We start from the raw sequence: 19,940 nt of genomic DNA on the forward strand, positions 1-19,940 counted from the left end.
TGGCTAGTCTCCAAGTGGGATCAACAGTGTGCCCAGAGCAAATCAGGTGTCACACTGAAGCTACATTAGTCTCTGAGGGTGGGGTGGATTTAGCCACACTGGCTGCCTGGCCTCCTAATATGCAAAAATACAGGCAGCAGCTCTTAATTAATGGGACAAGTGTAGAAGGCCTGAGGGATACAGGTGCCAGTGTCACCATGGTGACAGAGAAAATGGTTTCCCCTGGTCAATACCTGGCTGGACAAACTTATCCAGTCACCAATGCTGACAATCAAACTAAAGTACATCCCATGGCTATGGTAACTTTAGAGTGGGGAGGGGTCAATGGCCTGAAATAGGTGGTGGTCTCCTCAAATATCCCAGTAGACTGTTTGTTTGGAAATGACCTGGAGTCCTCAGCATGGGCTGAGGTAGAACTGAAAACCCATGCAGCCATGCTGGGTATCCCTGAACTGGTGTGTGTCAAGACAAGGGCACAGTGCAAGGCTCAGGGTGAAAAAGTAGAGCTGGAGTCTGGAAAAAGGGCCCAGCCTACAAAGAGGAAAGGAAAGACAACTGGGAAACCAGCTGCAACACAACAACAAAAAGAGAACCTCTCTTCTCAGGAAGAAGTTCTGCCATCTGAGGGAACAGAGCCTATGGAGTTAGAACCTTATCAGGTTGAGCTCTTAGGCCCAGGGGGACCCTCAAGGGAGCAGTTGTGTAAGGGGCAAGAAACCTGTCCCTCTCTTGAAGGCCTTAGGCAGCAAGCTGCTGAAGAGTACAATGGCAAGAAAACTGGAACACATAGGGTCTATTGGGAAGATGGGCTCCTGTACACTGAGGCAAGAGATCCCAAACCTGGTGCCACTAGGAGAGTGGTATTGCCTCAGGAGTTCAGAGAGTTCATACTGACCTTAGCCCATGATATTCCCCTTGCGGGCATTTGGGACAAACCAAGATGTGGGAGAGACTAGTCAACCACTTCTATTGGCCCAACATGTCCCAGAAAATTAAGGAGTTTTGTGTCTCCTGTACCACCTGTCAAGCCAGTGGTAAGACAGGTGGACATCCAAAGGCCCCCCTCATTCCACTTCCAGTGGTGGGGGTCCCCTTTGAAAGAGTGGGTGTGGACATAGTGGGTCCACTTGAACCTCCCACAGCCTCAGGAAATATGTACATACTAGTAGTAGTGGATCATGCTACTAGGTATCCTGAAGCTATTCCCCTTAGGTCGACTACTGCCCCTGCAGTAGCCAAGGCCCTCATTGGTATCTTTACCAGAGTGGGCTTCCCTAAGGAGGTGGTGTCTGACAGAGGTACCAACTTCATGTCAGCATACCTGAAACACATGTGGAATGAGTGTGGAGTGACTTATAAATTCACTACACCCTATCATCCACAAACTAATGGCCTTGTTGAGAGATTCAACAAGTCATTAAAAGGCATGATCATGGGGCTCCCAGAAAAACTCAAAAGGAGATGGGATGTCCTCTTGCCATGTCTGCTTTTCGCTTACAGAGAGGAGCCTCATAAGGGATTAGGGTTCTCACCCTTTGAGCTTCTGTTTGTCCACCCTGTAAGGGGACCACTAGCCCTTGTGAAAGAAGGCTGGGAGAGACCTCTTCATGAGCCTAAACAAGACATAGTGGACTATGTACTTGGCCTTCGTTCAAGGATGGCAGAGTACATGGAAAAGGCAAGTAAAAACCTTGAGGCCAGCCAACAGCTCCAGAAGTTTTGGTATGACCAAAAGGCTGCACTGGTTGAATTTCAACCAGGGCAGAAAGTCTGGGTTCTGGAGCCTGTGGCTTCCAGGGCACTCCAGGACAGATGGAGTGGCCCTTACCCAGTGCTAGAGAAGAAGAGTCAGGTCACCTACCTGGTGGACCTGGGCACTAGCAGGAGCCCCAAGAGGATGATCCATGTGAACCGCCTTAAGCTCTTCCATGACAGGGCTGATGTGAATCTGTTTATGGTAACAGATGAGGATCAGGAAGCTGAGAGTGAACCTCTCCCTGATCTCCTCTCATCAAACCCTAAAGATGGTTCAGTAGATGTAGTGATCTATTCAGACACCCTCTCTGACCAACAGCAAGCTGACTGCAGGAAGGTCCTGCAACAGTTTGCTGAGCTCTTTTTCCTAACCCCTGGTCAGACACACCTGTGTACCCATGATGTGGACACAGGAGACAACATGCCTGTCAAAAACAAAATTTTCAGACAGTCTGACCAAGTTAAGGAAAGCATTAAGGTGGAAGTCCACAAGATGCTGGAATTGGGAGTAATTGAGCACTCTGACAGCCCCTGGGCTAGCCCAGTGGTCTTAATCCCCAAACCTCACACCAAAGATGGAAAGAGAGAGATGAGGTTTTGTGTGGACTACAGAGGACTTAATTCTGTCACCAAGACAGATGCCCATCCCATTCCTAGGTGCTGATGAACTAATTGATAAATTGGTGCTGCCAAATTCTTAAGTACCTTTGACTTAACAGTAGGGTACTGGCAAATCAAAATGGCACCTGGAGCAAAAGAAAAGACAGCATTCTCCACACCTGATGGGCATTATCAGTTTACTGTTATGCCCTTTGGTTTAAAGAATGCCCCTGCCACCTTCCAAAGGTTGGTGAATCAAGTCCTTGCTGGTTTGGAGTCCTTTAGTGCAGCTTATCTTGATGATATTGCTGTCTTTAGCTCCAGCTGGCAGGATCACCTGGTCCACCTGAAGAAGGTTTTGAAGGCTCTGCAATCAGCAGGCCTCTCTATCAAGGCATCCAAATGCCAGATAGGGCAGGGAACTGTGGTTTACTTGGGACACTTTGAAGGTGGAGGCCAAGTTCAGCCACCCCAGCCTAAGATCCAGACTATTCTGGACTGGGCAGCTCCAAAAACCCAGACTCAAGTCAGGGCATTCCTTGGCTTGACTGGGTATTACAGGAGGTTTGTGAAGGGATATGGATCCATAGTGACAGCCCTCACAGAACTCACCTCCAAGAAAATGCCCAAGAAGGTAAACTGAACTGTAGAATGCCAACAGGCCTTTGACACCCTGAAACAAGCAATGTGCACAGCACCAGTTCTAAAAGCTCCAGATTACTCCAAGCAGTTCATTGTGCAGACAGATGCCTCTGAACATGGGATAGGGGCAGTTTTGTCCCAAACAAATGAAGATGGCCTTGACCAGCCTGTTGCTTTCATTAGCAGGAGGTTACTCCCCAGGGAGCAGCGTTGGAGTGCCATTGAGAGGGAGGCCTTTGCTGTGATTTGGTCCCTGAAGAAGCTGAGACCATACTTCTTTGGTACTCACTTTGAAGTTCAAACTGACCACAGACCTCTCAGATGGCTGATGCAAATGAAAGGCGAAAATCCAAAACTGTTGAGGTGGTCCATCTCCCTACAGGGAATGGACTTTATAGTGGAACACAGACCTGGGACTGCCCATGCCAATGCAGATGGCCTTTCCAGGTTCTTCCACTTAGAAAATGAAGACTCTCTTGGGAAAGGTTAGTCTCATCCTCTTTCGCTTGGGGGGGGGGGGGGGGTTGTGTAAGGAAATGCCTCCTTGGCATGGTTACCCCCTGACTTTTTGCCTTTGCTGATGCTATGTTTTGAATTGAAAGTGTGCTGAGGCCTGCTAACCAGGCCCCAGCACCAGTGTTCTTTCCCTAACCTGTACTTTTGTTTTCACAATTGGCACACCCTGGCATCCAGGTAAGTCCCTTGTAACTGGTACCCCTGGTACCAAGGGCCCTGATGCCAGGGAAGGTCTCTAAGGGCTGCAGCATATCTTATGCCACCGTGGGGTCCCCTCACTCAGCACAGACACACTGCTTGCCAGCTTGTGTGTGCTGGTGAGGACAAAACGAGTAAGTCGACATGGCACTCCCCTCAGGGTGCCGTGCCAACCTCACACTGCCTATGCAGTATAGATAAGTCACCCCTCTAGCAGGCCTTACAGCCCTAAGGCAGGGTGCACTATACCATAGGTGAGGGCACCAGTGCATGAGCACTGGGCCCCTACAGTGTCTAAGCAAAACCTTAGACATTGTAAGTGCAGGGTAGCCATAAGAGTATATGGTCTGGGAGTCTGTCAAACACGGACTCCACAGCACCATAATGGCTACACTGAAAACTGGGATATTTGGTATCAAACTTCTCAGCACAATAAATGCACATTGATGCCAGTGTACATTTTATTGTAAAATACACCCCAGAGGGCACCTTAGAGGTGCCCCCTGAAACCTTAACCAACTACCCGTGTAGGCTGACTGGTTTTAGCAGCCTGCCACACTCGAGACATGTTGCTGGCAACATGGGGAGAGTGCCTTTGTCACTCTGTGGCTAGTAACAAAGCCTGCACTAGGTGGAGATGCTATCACCTCCCCCAGGCAGGAGCTGTAACACCTGGCGGTGAGCCTCAAAGGCTCACCCCCTTTGTTCCAGCACCACAGGGCACTCCAGCTAGTGGAGTTGCCCGCCCCCTCCGGCCACGGCCCCACTTTTGGCGGCAAGGCCGGAGGAAATAATGAGAATAACAAGGAGGAGTCACTGGCCAGTCAGGACAGCCCCTAAGGTGCCCTGAGCTGAGGTGACTCTAACTTTTAGAAATCCTCCATCTTGCAGATGGAGGATTCCCCCAATAGGGATAGGACTGTGGCCCCCTCCCCTTGGGAGGAGGCACAAAGAGGGTGTACCCACCCTCAGGGCTAGTAGCCATTGGCTACTAACCCCCCAGACCTAAACACGCCCTTAAATTTAGTATTTAAGGGCTCCCCTGAACCTAGGAACTCAGATTCCTGCAACATAAGAAGAAGAGGACTGCTGAGCTGAAAAACCCTGCAGAGAAGACGGAGACACCAACTGCTTTGGCCCCAGCTCTACCGGCCTGTCTCCCCCCTTCGGAAGAAAACTGCTCCAGCAACGCTTTCCCCAGGACCAGCGACCTCTGAATCCTCAGAGGACTGCCCTGCTCTAAAAGGACCAAGAAACTCCAGAGAACAGCGGCCCTGTTCAACAAAGACTGCAACTTTGTTTCAGAGGAGCAGCTTTAAAGACCCCTGCAATTCCCGCCAGAAGCGTGAGACTTGCAACACTGCACCCGGCGACCCCGACTCGACTGGTTAAGAAACAACCCTACAGGGAGGACCCCCAGGCAACTCCAAGACTGTGAGTAACCAAAGTGGTCCCCTCTGAGCCCCCACAGTGACGCCTGCAGAGGGAATCCCGAGGCTCCCCCTGACCGCGACTGTCTGATTCCCAGATCCCGACACCTGGAAAAGTCCCTGCACACGCAGCCCCCAGGACCTGAAGGATCGGAACTCCAGTGCAGGAGTGACCCCCAGGAGGCCCTCTCCCTTGCCCAGGTGGTGGCTACCCCGAGGAGCCCCCCCCCTTGCCTGCCTGCACCACTGAAGAGACCCGTTGGTCTCCCATTGATTCCTATTACAAACCCGACGCTTGTTTACACACTGCACCCAGCCGCCCCCGCGCTGCTGAGGGTGTACTTTCTGTGTGGACTTGTGTCCCCCCGGTGCCCTACAAAACCCCCTGGTCTGCCCTCCGAAGACGCGGGTACTTACCTGCTGGCAGACTGGAACCGGGGCACCCCCTTCTCCATTGAAGCCTATGCGTTTTGGGCACCACTTTGAACTCTGCACCTGACCGGCCCTGAGCTGCTGGTGTGGTGACTTTGGGGTTGCTCTGAACCCCCAACGGTGGGCTACCTTGGACCCCAATTTGAATCCCGTAGGTGGTTTACTTACCTGCAAGAACTAACAATAACTTACCTCCCCTAGGAACTGTGAAAATTGCACTGTGTCCACTTTTAAAATAGCTATATGTGTTTTATGTAAAAAGTATATATGCTATTGTGATTATTCAAAGTTCCTAAAGTACTTACCTGCAATACCTTTCAAATGAGATATTACATGTAGAATTTGAACCTGTGGTTCTTAAAATAAACTAAGAAAAGATATTTTTTCTATACAAAAACCTATTGGCCTGGAATTGTCTCTAAGTGTATGTTCCTCATTTATTGCCTGTGTGTATGTTCAACAAATGCTTAACACTACTCCTTTGATAAGCCTACTGCTCGACCACACTACCACAAAATAGAGCATTAGTATTATCTCTTTTTGCCACTATCTTACCTCTAAGGGGAACCCTTGGACTCTGTGCATACTATTCCTTACTTTGAAATAGTGCATACAGAGCCAACTTCCTACAGTTGGATTGTGTTTTTTGTGGTTGCTGGGTTGGAGAACTCTTTGACGATCTTGAAGAGTTCCTTCGGGTGGTTGGTGCTTTCCTCAATGTGGCTGAGTAGGGCAATCTTATTTGCTTCTCTGAGGTGGCAATGGTACTTGTTCAGCACATCTTTGAAGGTGGTGCGATCCGTGAGGTCCTTGTGCAACACCATCATCCTCTAGCCTTTTGCATTCTCTCTTGTGTGTGCATAGTTCAGGGGTGAACCACCTAACAGGCTTGATGGATCTTTTGGAGGTGGAGCTCCTTGTGGGGACAACTTTGTTGGTGCTGGTGATGATCCATTCAGAAAGGTTGCTGGCATCTCCAGAGATGTTGGGTTTGTTGGACTGGAGGGCAGTGGTCCCTTGTGCCTCTGTTACCTTACTTCATCTGCGGAGAGGGGGAGGTGGAGGTGTGGTATACGGTTCTGGTCTGTTGGCTAAGGTGAAATGTACCAGGTGGTGGTTGGTCCAAAGAAGCTCCATTGAGAGGGTGAACTTGATTTTCTCGCTGGCTGTGAAGATGGGGTCCAGGGTGTGTCCTGTGGTATGAGTGGGTCTGGTGACTAGTTGTTTGAGTCTGATGTTGTTTAGGTTGTCTAGGAAGATTGGTGGAGTTGTGGTCATTGAGGTCATCCAGATGGAAGTTCAAATCTCCTAAGAATATGTAGTCTGTTGAGTCGATGGCTAAAGGGGCAATGAGGTCAGCAATGGCTCTGCAGAACTTCGGTCGAGGTCCAGGTGGTCTGTATGGGAGGGTTCTGGCATTGGTTTGGATTCTGAAGTTTTAGTGTTCAATGAGGTGGGACTCCTCCTCTTCGAGGGTGGTGCATGAGAAGTTGTCATAATGCATGAAGGCGATGCCACCTCTGTGCTTGTTGTGACAGTGTTGTGGATCAGTTTGTATCCTTTCGTAGTGGTGCAGGCGATGTGAGCCAGTTCTTGATGTCCCAGATTTCCGTGGCATATTTGTAGAGTGAGCGAGCATTGATTAGCAGGCATTGAAGATGCTTTGCAGGCTTGGGGGGAGGCTGTCCTGGTGCTGTGTCAGTCTGGGTGTTGTTGGTGAAGGGGCAGTGGTGGCAAGTGAAGGGTCTGACTATGGTCTGGGGGAGGAGATGCAGCAGTTGTCTCAGGCCAGGAGTTTTAAGACAGAGTATAATGGGTAGAGAGAGATCTAGGGTTCCTGGTGCTGGACACGGTCCAGGCACAGACGGGCTTGCCATTGGTGTGCTTTGGGTGCATCAGTGGTGCTGTTGAGCAGCAACTGCCATTAAGTAGGTCCAGGAGTGGGATTGGGTAGAGGGCATAGAGGGAGCGGAAGCATGGAGGAGCGGAAAAAAACAGAGGGACACGGTGGGGGCCTGAAAGCGGGGGAACAAATAGAAAAAGAGCAGAAAGAACAGTGGGTGGCGGCAAGGACCAAGGCAGCAAAAAGCAAAACAGGCAGAAGGGAGCAGGAGGCACTACACTTCAGGTGCTATAGAACGCTTAGCAGTGCAGTGCAGGAAGAACTGATTAAGGACCTGCTCAGTGGGGTCGCGGAGCGACCACCATTACATAAGTCAAGGAATGGGAGGGATGCGGGTGGTCAGTAGGGGGAAATTTAAGTAGTAAATTATCTTAATTAAAATACTAATAAAAAATATTAAACATATGCAATCAAACACACTACAATAGATTATATACTAATTAACACTTTTGAATGAAATTGCATACAAAAATATTTTTACATCGATATTTTTTACAATATTACAATGTTCAAAACAGCTCTAAATACAATATTTTCACTGTCGATATTCCAGTTCACAGTATTTCTGACAACCCGATATTCTTGACACAATATTTTTGTATCACAATATATTTTCAGATATTTTGTCCGAACACCTCTCAAACATTTCCCATGGTGTGCATGTTCTCTTACTCCCACTTAGCTCATATGCCATATATACCCTGATCCGGTCTAAAGGAAAGCAGTACGTCCTCTGCCTCCCAATCTCTTCTTAGCTGTAAGAATAAGTCCAGTCTCAAATCCTAGCTCATGCCCCTCTCTTCTGATGAACTTGTGTCATTTCTGGATACAGCATTTGTCCCCTTGACTATTTATAGCTACAAAGAATCATTCAAGTCAACAAACATAAAGAGTGGTGTGAGTTGTGGCACAAATCTGATAGCACACCTGTTTGAGTTCCAAATAGGAATTGTGGTAAGGAGAATGTTGTCCCAAAATGAAGAACGGGAAGATTGTTATTGCATAGGGAATGGTGTGAGGTGTTTGTGACAGAGAGATTGTGTCTGTACTTAGCAGTGTACACCCCATCTGGAACTCCCACAATGTCTTTAGTAGGTGAGCGGCCTGGGAGACCCCCACCTGTTCTCTAGGTATGATGGTGTGCCCTGAATGTGAGGGAATGGAGTCTCCTATGCAGGTTGGTTCACTGCTTCAATATATCCTCCTGCATATTACATCCTCTGTATCTACATTTCTGACCTGGATTTTTCTTCTCTGGTTCACAATTCTTGTCTGCAACTGTGCTCCAAATAATTGGTGCTAAACCCTAACCATTTCATCCACCATCAAAGTTAACTAGTTTTTTTGTGAATCAGGGGTATATTCTGTCAGCCATGCTAATATTTTCACTAGAACAGTACCTTGGATGCTGAGTTGTGTTGTGTTTCCGGAGCCTCTTTTGTAGACATATGCAGGCATTGGTGATGAGTTGATTTTGAAGTTTGTTTTGACAGACAAATACATCAAATTTTGACAGACGGCTCAACTGTTGTAATACCCTACCCCAATGCTGTCCTCTGGAGGACATTAGCTCCATCACACTGAGACAGTGCACAACCCTGAATATGGCAGATGAATGCGAACCATACCAACCTTGAAGGAGGTTTGTCCATTGACAGAGGAACTACAGACAAGGGGGCTGATTACAAGTTTAATGGTCCCGGGACCGCAAGGTGGTGTTGGCAGTCCGACCGTCATTGGTCTGGTAGTCGGACCACCATGTTACAAGTTTTGCGGTCAGACCAACAAAACTCTGCCAGTGGCCCGCTGGCACCGCCAGGCAGCACAAATCGCCATGGTCATGAGGCAGCACTAACAGGCCAGCGGAGCCTGTGTTTCCGCCTGACTCATTACGAGGTTGCACACCGCCAATGTGACCATGGAGGTCCAACCACCATGTACAATCTGGCAGGAATGGACAGTATAAAGGGACACACTCACCTGCAGGCAGCGTTACACTAAAAGTGACACCATGGAGCCCTTCACAAACATCATGCCGCTGCTGCTCATCGAAAGACAACGAAATGAACACCGCCAAGGAAGCCAACAACCGTAGGTACAAACACCTACCTATAACAACAACTTTATAAACAGCTTGTAGCACTGTTGTACACAGCCAGCATGTACACGTCTCAACCTATACACACTCAGAAGCATACATTAACACAGACATGTACACAGCCACAATATACCCCCTTTAGGCAGCACACTCACACCTACACAAATATACACAGCCACATAAATCAGGCAAAGGAACAGTGAAGGGTACACAACATTTTCATACACATCAGGTTGTATGATGGAACCCCACATGCCGGAACAACGCATGCCTTAAGAACGCAGTCGGAAATACAACTGCGTTGGTTCCACGCATGCCTTTACAATGAATTTTGTTGTAAAAGCATGCCTAGTAAAGGAATGTGTGAAAATGCATGCAAAATGGCATGTGTGGTTCTGTCATGCAACCCCCCCACCCGTCCTGAGGCCCAAAGCTCACCCCACCCGTCATACCTAACCTACCCCGACCCCCGACCCGCCCTAAGCCCTAAAAAATACTGTCCTAAACCCCCACCCCTATAAACTAAAGCACCCCGACTCCTCCACCCGCCCTCAACCCCAAAAAAAACTACCTCTCACCTCTGGCCCAAAAAACTAAACTACCCTGACACCCCATACCTGCCCTGAGTCTTAAAAAAAAAAAACAACCCCAACCCTCCACACTGCCTCTAATAAGTAAACTACCGTGACCGCCCCCGCCTGCCCTGACCCCTAAAAAAAACTACCCCGACCCCCACTCCTAAACTACCTCAACGCCCACCACCTGCCCTGAGCCCTAAAACCTTCCCCCCTCATAAGTAAACTACCCAAACCCTCACCCAACCTGAGCCCTAAAAAAACTATCATGACCCCCTACCTTGCCCCTAAAAACTAAATTACCCCAGGCCCCCAGCCACCCTGAGCGCTAAGAAAATAAAATATCCCAAACCCATCCACCACCGCCCGTAAAAATTAAAGTATCCCAACACCCCCACCCACCCTAAGCCCTAAATCTACCCCACTATTAAAAACTACCCACCATCCCTGCCCCAACCCCATTTACCTCACCTTGTGCTCTCCCAATCCTTCCTCCTCTTCTCTCTTCCCTCCTTTCACCCTTCTTTAAATCTTCCCCCACCTTTTAAAAATAAACTACCCCACCCCACCATAAGACTTAAATAAGAAAATACCCAAACCCCCACCTCTTAAAAAAAATAGCCCCACCCATCCAAAATCTCTTAATCCACCCCCCACCTCTGCCTCAGCCCCACTAATCTCAATGCATCCTCTGCCGAACACTACATGGCTTTTTCTGTGCCTTAACCACACATATGCGTAGATCAGCACATGCGTGGTTAAGGCACAAGAAAAAACATGCATTGTTCAAGTAAGCATGGTTACGCTTGCCTGGGAAACGTCCGCATCCTTGGACTCGTTGTTAAGGACGTTTCCCCACACATCAACAATAACACAGGAACAGCACATATACAAATACAGCTCACACACTCATGCTCCACACAGGCCATGGACTGTCGTCACATACAGCACATATATGTCGATGTGGCATGCAGCACAAACAATACCACCGTTAAACAGCCCTGCAATGAACACTCACATCACAGCACAATAGAAGGACAATGGCATGCACCATACACTGAGAGAAACACAGAGACAAAGAGCAACATGCTAACAATACCAGCACTATTGGGACAGGGCTAGCAGGAACACTCAGGGAAGGAGACTGCACTTGGACAAATTTCACTTAGAACAGGCCTCTCAAACATCATGTGCACAGGAAATGGCCCTACAAGGGAATCAAGTACAAACAGTAATACACCTAAATGTCATGCCCATCTGCACAATGGGGAAGAGCAAGTCAACAAAGCACATACAACTCCAACTGGATGGGACATACCTCTACAGGTACTAGCTGCAAGGGGTGCACACCTACATGGACAAATGCCCTGTCAATGGCAAACCCAACTAGCACCAAGGAACACACTCCATATATGCACAAACAAACTCAAGATGACACACATCACATGAATACATGAGTCCTATCAGGGGGACAAGTCTAACACCATACATGCCCACATTGGGCAACCCAAAAGGGAATACACAATGCCATGACACCACCGCTGCATTTACATATACACCTATACACTCAACACATACCTTTCTCTTGGGGAGACCAACACTGCACACAAAGACACATACTGCAAACAACAGCAAAGGGAGCAGCAAGCGGGCACACACAAACACACAACTGTAGGCGCAAAACACAACTCACTCAGGAACAACATAAACATAGAAAAGGAATTGCAGGACAAATGTATTACCAAAAAAAGGAACACTTTGGGTTTATTAATGAGAAATGTAATAAAGTACAAGGCCATTTGCCAGTTCTTATTCAAATGCAAAAGCACATCACAGTCTCAGACTTGCCCCTTAGCTGCCTGGAAACCTACACATCAAGGGGGTAGGCAGGCACCTCAGGGATTATCTGGGAGAGGTGGGGTCGGATTTGGGAGGGGGTTTGGGCTTGGGCTTGGGGGGGGGTTTCTGCTGTTTGGGAGGGGTGGACTTATTGTTGGGTGAGAGAGGTATGGGTGCTTTCAGGGGAGGCCTTGGAGGTGGAAGGGACAGCCTGGGAGCTGGGTGGGGTCCTTCTTGGTATGGGATGGGGGGCAACAGGGCAAAGGTTCAGGTCACACAAAAAAAGTTTATTTCGGACTCAGGGACAGTCATCAGAAGGGGATTGGGATTTAGAGGTTGAGGGAGTGGTTGTAGGTTGTGTTGGCATGGCTGTAGGCTGTGTTGGCATGGATGTCATGGGTGTGTGCTTATGGGAGGTATGCTTGTGTGTGGTGGGTGTCTGGTGGGTGAGTGAGTGTGGGCATTTGTGTGTCTTTGGGGCGAGAGGTGGAGGTGCTGGGGGAAGGAGTACCAGATGTGTGCGTCACTATTGGGGTGGTGATTGCTGGTTGGCTGGATGCGGTGGATGTCTGCATGTCAGTAGTTGTGGTGTCTACAAGTGTGGTGCTTGTGGTGGATGTCTACGGGTCTGTTTGCACGTTTGGAAGGTGTGCCAATAACTATTGGTTTTGTGCCTGTGGGTATGCATAATGTTGTGTCTGTGATGCTGTGGGTTTGATGGGAGTGTCCTGGGAAGTAGTGACTGTTGTTGTGTCTGTAGGTGACTGTTGTTTGTGCCGATGTGTTTTGTGGTGCTTGTTTTTGTCTGAGTTTACTCTTGGATGTTGAGGTGGAGGTATGTGGATCTTTATGTGTGCCCTGGGTAGATAAGGGTAGGGGGTTTTGGATTGTGAAGAGGAAGTTGGAGGGAGATGAAAGGTGGGGGGTGACTGGCTGCCGTCATTGAGGAGGTCAGAGCCTGAAAAGATCTCTGTAGGCCAGTCATTGCACCATGAACGCCTTCCAAGAATGCATTTGTCTATTGGAGATGGGTGGCCAATTTACAATGGCTGACTGACCCACAGAGATACTTCTCAGGGTGTCAATAACCTTCTTCAGTGATGCTCATGGAAGAGCAAGGCATGTCGTGGAGCGGGCTTTTGGACTCCTGAAGGTCAGATTTATGTGTCTGGACAAGAAAGGTGGACCCCTCCTCAATTCAACTGGGAAAGTGCATAAGATCATTGTGTCCTGCAGCATGCTCCACAACATTGCTCTGAGGAGCAATATCCCATATATCCCAGATGAGTGGGAGCTATCAGTGCCACCGGGTGAAAATCCCGAAATTCCAAGTGAGGATGATAGTGATGAAGAGGAAGCTGAAGACTTGCGGGCAGATCTTATCAATCACTACTTTACCTGAGTGTAAGTATGTGATGTGATATAATTACTGTGACTGTATGAGGAACTGTAGTTGTCAGAATGTGTGGAATAGGGTGTTTTTTCAAAACACAGGATCTAATATTTGCAGTATACAGCCAAAGGTTGCATGCTGAGTCAGACTTTAACATTTTGGTACCTTGATTAGCTGGTTTATTTGTGTTAGTCTCATTACAATGTAAGTGGATCTACAGATGTTTGAGATTAGATTTTTGTCTTGGGTATCCTTTTCAAGCCTTGTTTTGTTTTATCCATGCACCTTCACCATGATATCCTTCTGTGGGCATCTCAGAGTTGTGACATTGGCAGGTATTTGATACTGTCCTGACATAAGAATTGGACATGGATTGAACCAGGTTATTTGGTCACAGATTTGGGATGTATGAGGCCTCTGCCAAAGCAGCTTGGACAGTGTATGGGGTGGAAGTCTGAAGTGCAGAACACACTTGTTGTCTGCCTATTGCATCTTGTGTGTCAATCTGTGGCCTAGAAAAGTGCTGTCATCAAGTGCAGTCCATGCATTCACCCTCCACATTGTGTTGACAATGATCTTGTATGACCTGTTTGTCGCTGTAGATGGGTTTCATCATTGCAAGCCACAGTGCCTGTGCCACAAAACTGACATAGGTTTGTGTCATACCACCAGATGCTTGGTCATTGTATTAGGATAGGCCTATGATCAAGGACTGTTGAATTGCCCTATGTCTGTGCCGTGGTTTATGTGATGTTTAAAAAACTGGTTTTGGTATGTGATAAGTCGCAAGCTGGTGACAACTTCAACTATTCTGTAAGCCTATTCTATGGGATGAAGCTCTTTCTTCTGTGGTCTGAGGGCCTTAGCATATCTACCCTAATTCAATATGATTCAGCCATTCTTGGCTATGCCAGTCCAGACACTTGACAGCCTATGTGCTGTACAGTGCAACAAAATGTGAAGGGATCAGTCATGGTGGATGAAATCATTGTAGAAGATGCCACAACATTTGAAGTCCAAAGTGCAGTGTCCTAATACCATGCAAATTGAATATGGTTGTAGAGCAGTCAACAGAGTGAATACATGGCAATCAAAGGAGAGAAATCAGTAAGAAGTCAATTGCTGGTAGTGGTTGGTGTCTTGCCATCCGATGCTCCTGGGTTCTTGGTTGGATGTCCCCGTTTGCGGGGGAGATCTGCTGCTGCAGAGGCAGAGGTGTTCGAGGCGGGTTCTTCCCCTAACAGGGCCTCCCTTCCACTGGTTGCCACAGATGGTGACAGCCTGGTGTTGCTTGGCCAAAGGGGAGGGTGTGTTGTTGCTCACAGTCACTGATTAGGGTGCTACTTATCTCCCAGAACACCCCCAATAGGGAGGCCAGGATGGTGTTGATGGGCTTCCACTTTTATAGCAGTTCAATATGGAAGTCCCTCTGCAGCTGCTTCATTTTCCTGATTGTGGCACATACATGGCTCCTCATGCCTTGGGATTCTTGATAGGCTCCCAAGACTTGGCTGATGCTGTCCTGGCCAGAATCATTTGGGGGGGGGGGGGAATGACTGCCTGAGCTGTTGAAGCAACCGGGCTGGGAGGTCTTGATGTGGTCATGGTGAGACTCACTGTGTCGTCTGACCAGGTTGCCCTGATGGGCCAGAACCATTCTCAATGTACAGGAGTGTTGTCATCACTGAGTGCTTCAACCATGTGGGTAGTGGTAATCTTTTCAGTGGGCTTGTTGTTCCTAGTGGCAGCTTCACCTGTTGATGTGAACGATACAATTTTACTGGTTGTATTGTCATATCTACCTCCAATAGTTTACAGTGACATTTTGCAAAGGCCGAATACATATTGGATTTGCAGGTTTTCCTTATGTGACAGGTACCAATGCTAACAATTGCATTAACCTGACATTTGTTAAACATGTCAATTCAATTTCAGTCAAATAGCTGCAGAATTTAGGAGTTCATTTTCACTTGTAAGGATGGCTTGAGAATGCCATGTTGCCACCAGTGCAGGCAAAACAGTTGCTGGGCAGGATGTGGCTTTGACCATTGTGAGACCTAGTTTACTGTTATGCAGGCAGAGGCAGGATTTTGTTGTGTATGTGGTTGGAGTCATCATTTGGTCAGTGCATTGTGAATGTGTATGTAGCCAATACCATTCTGGTGATGCATCTTGAGGCCTTTTTTTTATTTGTAGTACACTGATTTATCTGTCCTTCCTGTGCACAATATTTTCATCTTGACTTAGCTGCTCAAGATGTAAGTAGGTGGCTAGCCACATCACAAAGTCTATCATGATCTGTATCTTGGTCTCTCCCGGGTCAGTAAATGTCATTTGTGAGTTCACGAACAGATGCAGTGTGGCATATGGAACTGGTCTGGTGACTGGAGTTACGGGGACTGGCCCTCCTGGGATTTTCAGTCATGTTACTCCCTGTACTACAAACATTTGTGAGAGGACAGTTCTGACTATCTAGTCCACCCTGATTTTTTGCTTTTTGATTACCTGTTTTTTGATCTTTTACTGTGAGGAGCCTCACAGTTGGGAGCTGACCCACAGTAAACTCATAGTGAAATGGTTTGTGCATGTTTACCACCAGTGCCACCTCACTAAGAAAAGGCTGCCGTGCGCAGCAAGAGTAGGAGGCCCTGGGCTGGTTAACCTTGATCATGTGTGCACACATGTGAGGGCTGCGTGGGTAGGATTCCTGGCGTGTGCAGCCCAAGAACTGGGCTTAGGTAGCCTGGCACAGAAAGCCCAGTTTTCTGGAACTATGCAGAGTGGGTCTCATGAGATGGGTGTACCCATGTGTGGGATAGTCAGTATGCTTACTGCTTTTTCACTGTAGGGACACTACATTAAATGTCAATGTCAGTGTGCTTACTGTCTTTTCACTGTGGGGACACTCCATTCAATGTCAATGGGAAAGGGTGGCCTAGGGTATAACACTAGATCCTTAGGGTCCATAGCGTCCAGAGTTGCACCAATGGACACTGCAATCTGTGTGAAAAGAATAATGCAGTAGGTAACAAAGGCATAGTTGCACAATGTATGGGTCATCCAGGAATGTCAGCTTTCTCTGACTCACCCCAGGATTAGGGCCAATTACTGCTCTGTCCAGCTGCATGAGCATGGCCTTACATCAATCAGTCAACTGTCATCCTGTGCCAGGAAACGGGGCAGAGAGGCCCTAGAAGGAATGTCAGGGAGGAGGGGCTGAGACTTTCAGAGCATATGTGCACTAACTGCCATTTTGAGCTATCCAAGAGGACTGTGCAGGAAGGAGGGGGCAGGGTCAAGGAAGTGATGTGGTACTTGTGGGTGTCCTGCTGGACACTTCTGCCCCCCCCTTTAAAGGTCTTGCACAGGGGAGAACTCTATCTCTTGGCTGTGCTTCACTGCAGGACACTGGGACTGAAGATGGACATCATGGACAACTGGCCCTCTACGTGCTTTTCTATTCAAATAAATATACACTTAGAAAACATATGTTTGTAACTTGTAAACAAAGGTTCACTACTTGTATGTGGAAAGTAAAAGTGCAGAATTTTAGTTTGCATCTTAAATTCTGTAATGGTTCTTCTTCATTTGTTGTAGCCAAGTCACAAAATGATGAACAACACAAATATGCGAAACGCATGAACAAACAGATACAAGTAATGTATATGTATAGAGGTTTTAATTAGTCAGTCTAACACTAGTTAGAACATTAAAGAATTCAATTACGAGTTTTCAGCTCCTGAAAGCTGTCAGGTATGTAGCTTGGTCAGTAAGATTGGAGGGGGAGGGGGTGCCTTAGATTTCCCAACAATCACAATGACATATAGGCCCTCATTACAACCCTGGCGGTCACAGACCGCCAGGGCTGTTTTGTCAATTGCACCGCCAACAGGCTGGCGGTGCAATCTTGGGAATTACGACTGTGGCGGAAGCACCGCGGTTGCACTGCCGGGACCGGCGGTTTTCCACCACGTTGGTCCTGGCGGATTCAATCCTCCAGAGCAGTGCTGCTTGCAGCGCTGCCAAGGGGATTACAAGTCCCCCTCCGCCAGCCTTTTCATGGTGGTAGGAACCGCCATGAAAAGGCTGGCGGAAAGGGGAGTTGCGGGGCCCCCTGGCACAGCCCCATGCAGCTTTTCACTGTCTGCATAACAGACAGTGAAAAGCGCGACGGGTGCAACTGCACCCGGCGCACCGCCAAAACAGCGCGGGCTCCATTATGCAGCCGTCATCCCCCACTGGGCCGGCGGGCAGAAACTCGGTATGTCGGGAATGTTGAAATGGCCACTGCGGGAGTGCGGCCGCATTGGCAGCGGCGCGGCGGTTACAACTTGTAATGAGGGCCATAATATTAAAATACATTGTACGACAAGCAGGGTGTACAATAGGGGCTTAATGGGCAGCTGAAAGGGAGAGAAATGCAGACTGGAAGGAGGGCTAAGGGCCTCATTATGAGTCTGGCGGTCTGAATCCTAGACTGCCAGACCCATGGGGAGGAGACTGTCTCAAAATACATTAGGGAGTTTTTAATACCCCAAACACTCCTCCTTAAGCTACGCCCCTGAAAGAAGTTTAAAGTCAAGCACGAAACAAAGAATTACCAGGAGAATTAGATACGTAATTACAGACTCCCCTGGTATTTCCTCGCTTAATGGACTTTCAAGGTCCAACTCGTATTGGACTTGAGTTACTAGTCCCCTCCAATATCGGTAACTCCAGGGAAAAATCCAGGAAATTTCCCAAGTCATGCATAATAAGGACTGAAAAGTAAGGGAGAACCTATTTAATGTTTTTTTTTAAGGTGTATATGTCCTTTTACGTGTCCTTTCAGGAAAAGGGATTATTTTGATCTAGATGCAGGCTAAATGTGCTCTGTCTGAATATGTCCCTTGAATAACTAGTGGCCTAAAGTCTGCTTTATTTTCTTGACTAGATCATCTATGTGGCACGAAATGCCAAAGATGTGGCTGTCTCGTCTTACCATTTCAGACTGGGAAACAGACTGCACCGTGAGCCCGGGACCCTGGCAGAGTATTTGGAGGACTTTATGGCAGGAAACGGTATGCCACATTCCATACTTCTTTTGGTTTTGTACCTTTGTCGTGGTGTGATGAAAAATGCTAGAAATAAAAGGTTTTCATTCGTATTGCGTACTTATGAGGTTTTCTATATATATCACTGAATTTTAATATGTCTTAAAAATTGTCACCCGTTTTGGCAAAGTCTGAAACACAGAACAAAGCTGTGCGCCTTGTTTGACATGTACATTCTATTTTAATGAGACCCACAAAACTTTTCTAAAATTTTAAGATTCAAAAAAGTGAGCATAAAGTGTACCGCTGTTATTTACAAAACTCTAGAGGGGTCATTATGACCCCGGCGGTCGGTGATAATGTGGCGGTAGTACTGCCAACAGGCTGGCAGTACATACTGCCACATTATGACATTGGCGGGTTGCCTGAAGCCAAGATAAGAATCTCCAGTCCGGCGGCCACTATTGTACCTCCTCAGGCATTTTGACCCTGCCTACCGCCATGGTTTCCGTGGCGTTTGTAACACCATGAAAACCATAGTTTTAGGCCTTATCAGTGACAAGCCTCCTCCCCCAAAAAACTCCCCAGACGCACCCCCTCCCCCCTCCATCCACATTCCCCCAATTCCAATCACCCCACCCCCATACACACACACACAGACATGCACTGCACATACACCCACTCATTCACACAGGCATGCACACATTCGTACACGCATTCACATATCCATCCATGCACACATTCTCACACATGCCTACGCGCACACACACAACACTATACACTCATTCTCATACACGCACCCCCCCCCCTTCCATGTCGGAAACCCAACTTACCTGGATCCTAGGGGTCTTCCAGCAGGGGATGTAATGGGGCGCTGCTACTGCCAGCAGCGCCCGCCAGCAGAACACCGCCAGACCGTATTATTTTTCATAATACGGCTGGCAGCGGTCTACTGGCGTAGCACTGCTGGTGGTAGCAGCGCCACCTTAATGCCGTCCGCCAGTATGGCCACAGCTGGATTTCCACCCTTCTTGTGGCAGATATCCCACTGCGGTCATTATTTGGCGGCCGCGTCGAGAGGCAGCACTTACCGCCATCGTCAAAATGAGGGCCTATGGGTCTTATTATAAGAGTGGTGGTCCGAGGACCGCCACACCTGCAGTAACGGTTGGACTGCCGCACTCCAGGCGGTCTGGCTACCACATTACAACCCTGATGGGTGGACCCTCAGGGGACCACCGTCACCACCAGGAACATTGTTCCCAACAAGGGTCTGAGATGTACTCTGCCAGGGCGGTGCTGAACTCAGCACCTCCATGCTGATTACAACTCAGCTTGTGGCCAGCCTTTCCATGGAGAGTCTGGTGGAAAGCCAGTGTTGGGGTCTACAGGGGGCGGCTACATTACATATGCCTACAGCATGGGCAGTGCAGGGGCCCCCCTCCCCATTGCCATCGGAATACATACTGTCTGCTTGTGTGACAGAGTAACTTACATATTGGCTAAGTTCCTTATCTTGTGGGTTT

The 19,940-nt window shown here is 48.2% G+C and overlaps 1 protein-coding gene across 1 annotated transcript in view; it reads left to right on the forward strand.

Moving 5' to 3' along the window:
* Window positions 1–19,940, forward strand: part of LOC138284002 (sulfotransferase 1B1-like) — a 408,412-nt gene that overhangs the window by 323,063 nt on the left and 65,409 nt on the right. The window contains exon 4 of the mRNA XM_069222336.1: window positions 18,315–18,441. Within this exon, the coding sequence (XP_069078437.1) occupies window positions 18,315–18,441 (127 nt within the window). The remainder of the gene's footprint in view (window positions 1–18,314; window positions 18,442–19,940) is intronic.

The sequence above is a fragment of the Pleurodeles waltl genome, chromosome 3_1 (genome assembly GCF_031143425.1).
Source record: "Pleurodeles waltl isolate 20211129_DDA chromosome 3_1, aPleWal1.hap1.20221129, whole genome shotgun sequence".
Taxonomy (NCBI): domain Eukaryota; kingdom Metazoa; phylum Chordata; class Amphibia; order Caudata; family Salamandridae; genus Pleurodeles; species Pleurodeles waltl.